Source organism: Phaethon lepturus, unplaced genomic scaffold (genome assembly GCF_000687285.1).
Source record: "Phaethon lepturus isolate BGI_N335 unplaced genomic scaffold, ASM68728v1 scaffold36940, whole genome shotgun sequence".
NCBI classification, from domain to species: domain Eukaryota; kingdom Metazoa; phylum Chordata; class Aves; order Phaethontiformes; family Phaethontidae; genus Phaethon; species Phaethon lepturus.
In genome coordinates, this window is record NW_010510475.1 from 1 (window position 1) to 286 (window position 286).

The 286-nt window shown below is 69.9% G+C and overlaps 1 protein-coding gene across 1 annotated transcript in view; it reads right to left on the bottom strand.

Moving 5' to 3' along the window:
* Positions 1-83: 83 nt before the first annotated feature.
* IGSF9 (immunoglobulin superfamily, member 9) overlaps positions 84-286 on the bottom strand; it is a gene marked incomplete at both ends in the record, with an annotated part of 5,991 nt that continues 5,788 nt past the window's right edge. Inside the window, one exon of the mRNA XM_010297207.1 lies at positions 84-272. Coding sequence (XP_010295509.1) covers positions 84-272 — 189 coding nt within the window. The remainder of the gene's footprint in view (positions 273-286) is intronic.

Consider the following 286-nt stretch of genomic DNA (forward strand, 5'->3'; position numbering starts at 1 on the left):
GTTGCTGGCTGCGCCCAAGGCGGGGGGGGGCTGGGGAGCCAAGGGGCAATGGGGGGGAGCCCTCGAGGGGCAGCGAGTCCCACAGGGCACTGGTGGTGCTCTGGCAGAGCCTGGCGCTGCCAGGGCTGTCACACAGCTCCTCCATGGTGCTGTAAGGCAGAGTCGTGGTGGAGGCCACGGGGCTGATGTTGATAATGCACAATGCGGCGGCCTCATCCACAGGGCTGCTGCTGCCGTAGGCAAAGGAGCGTCCCCGGCGGTCGCCAGTGGGCCTGGCGCCCCCCCC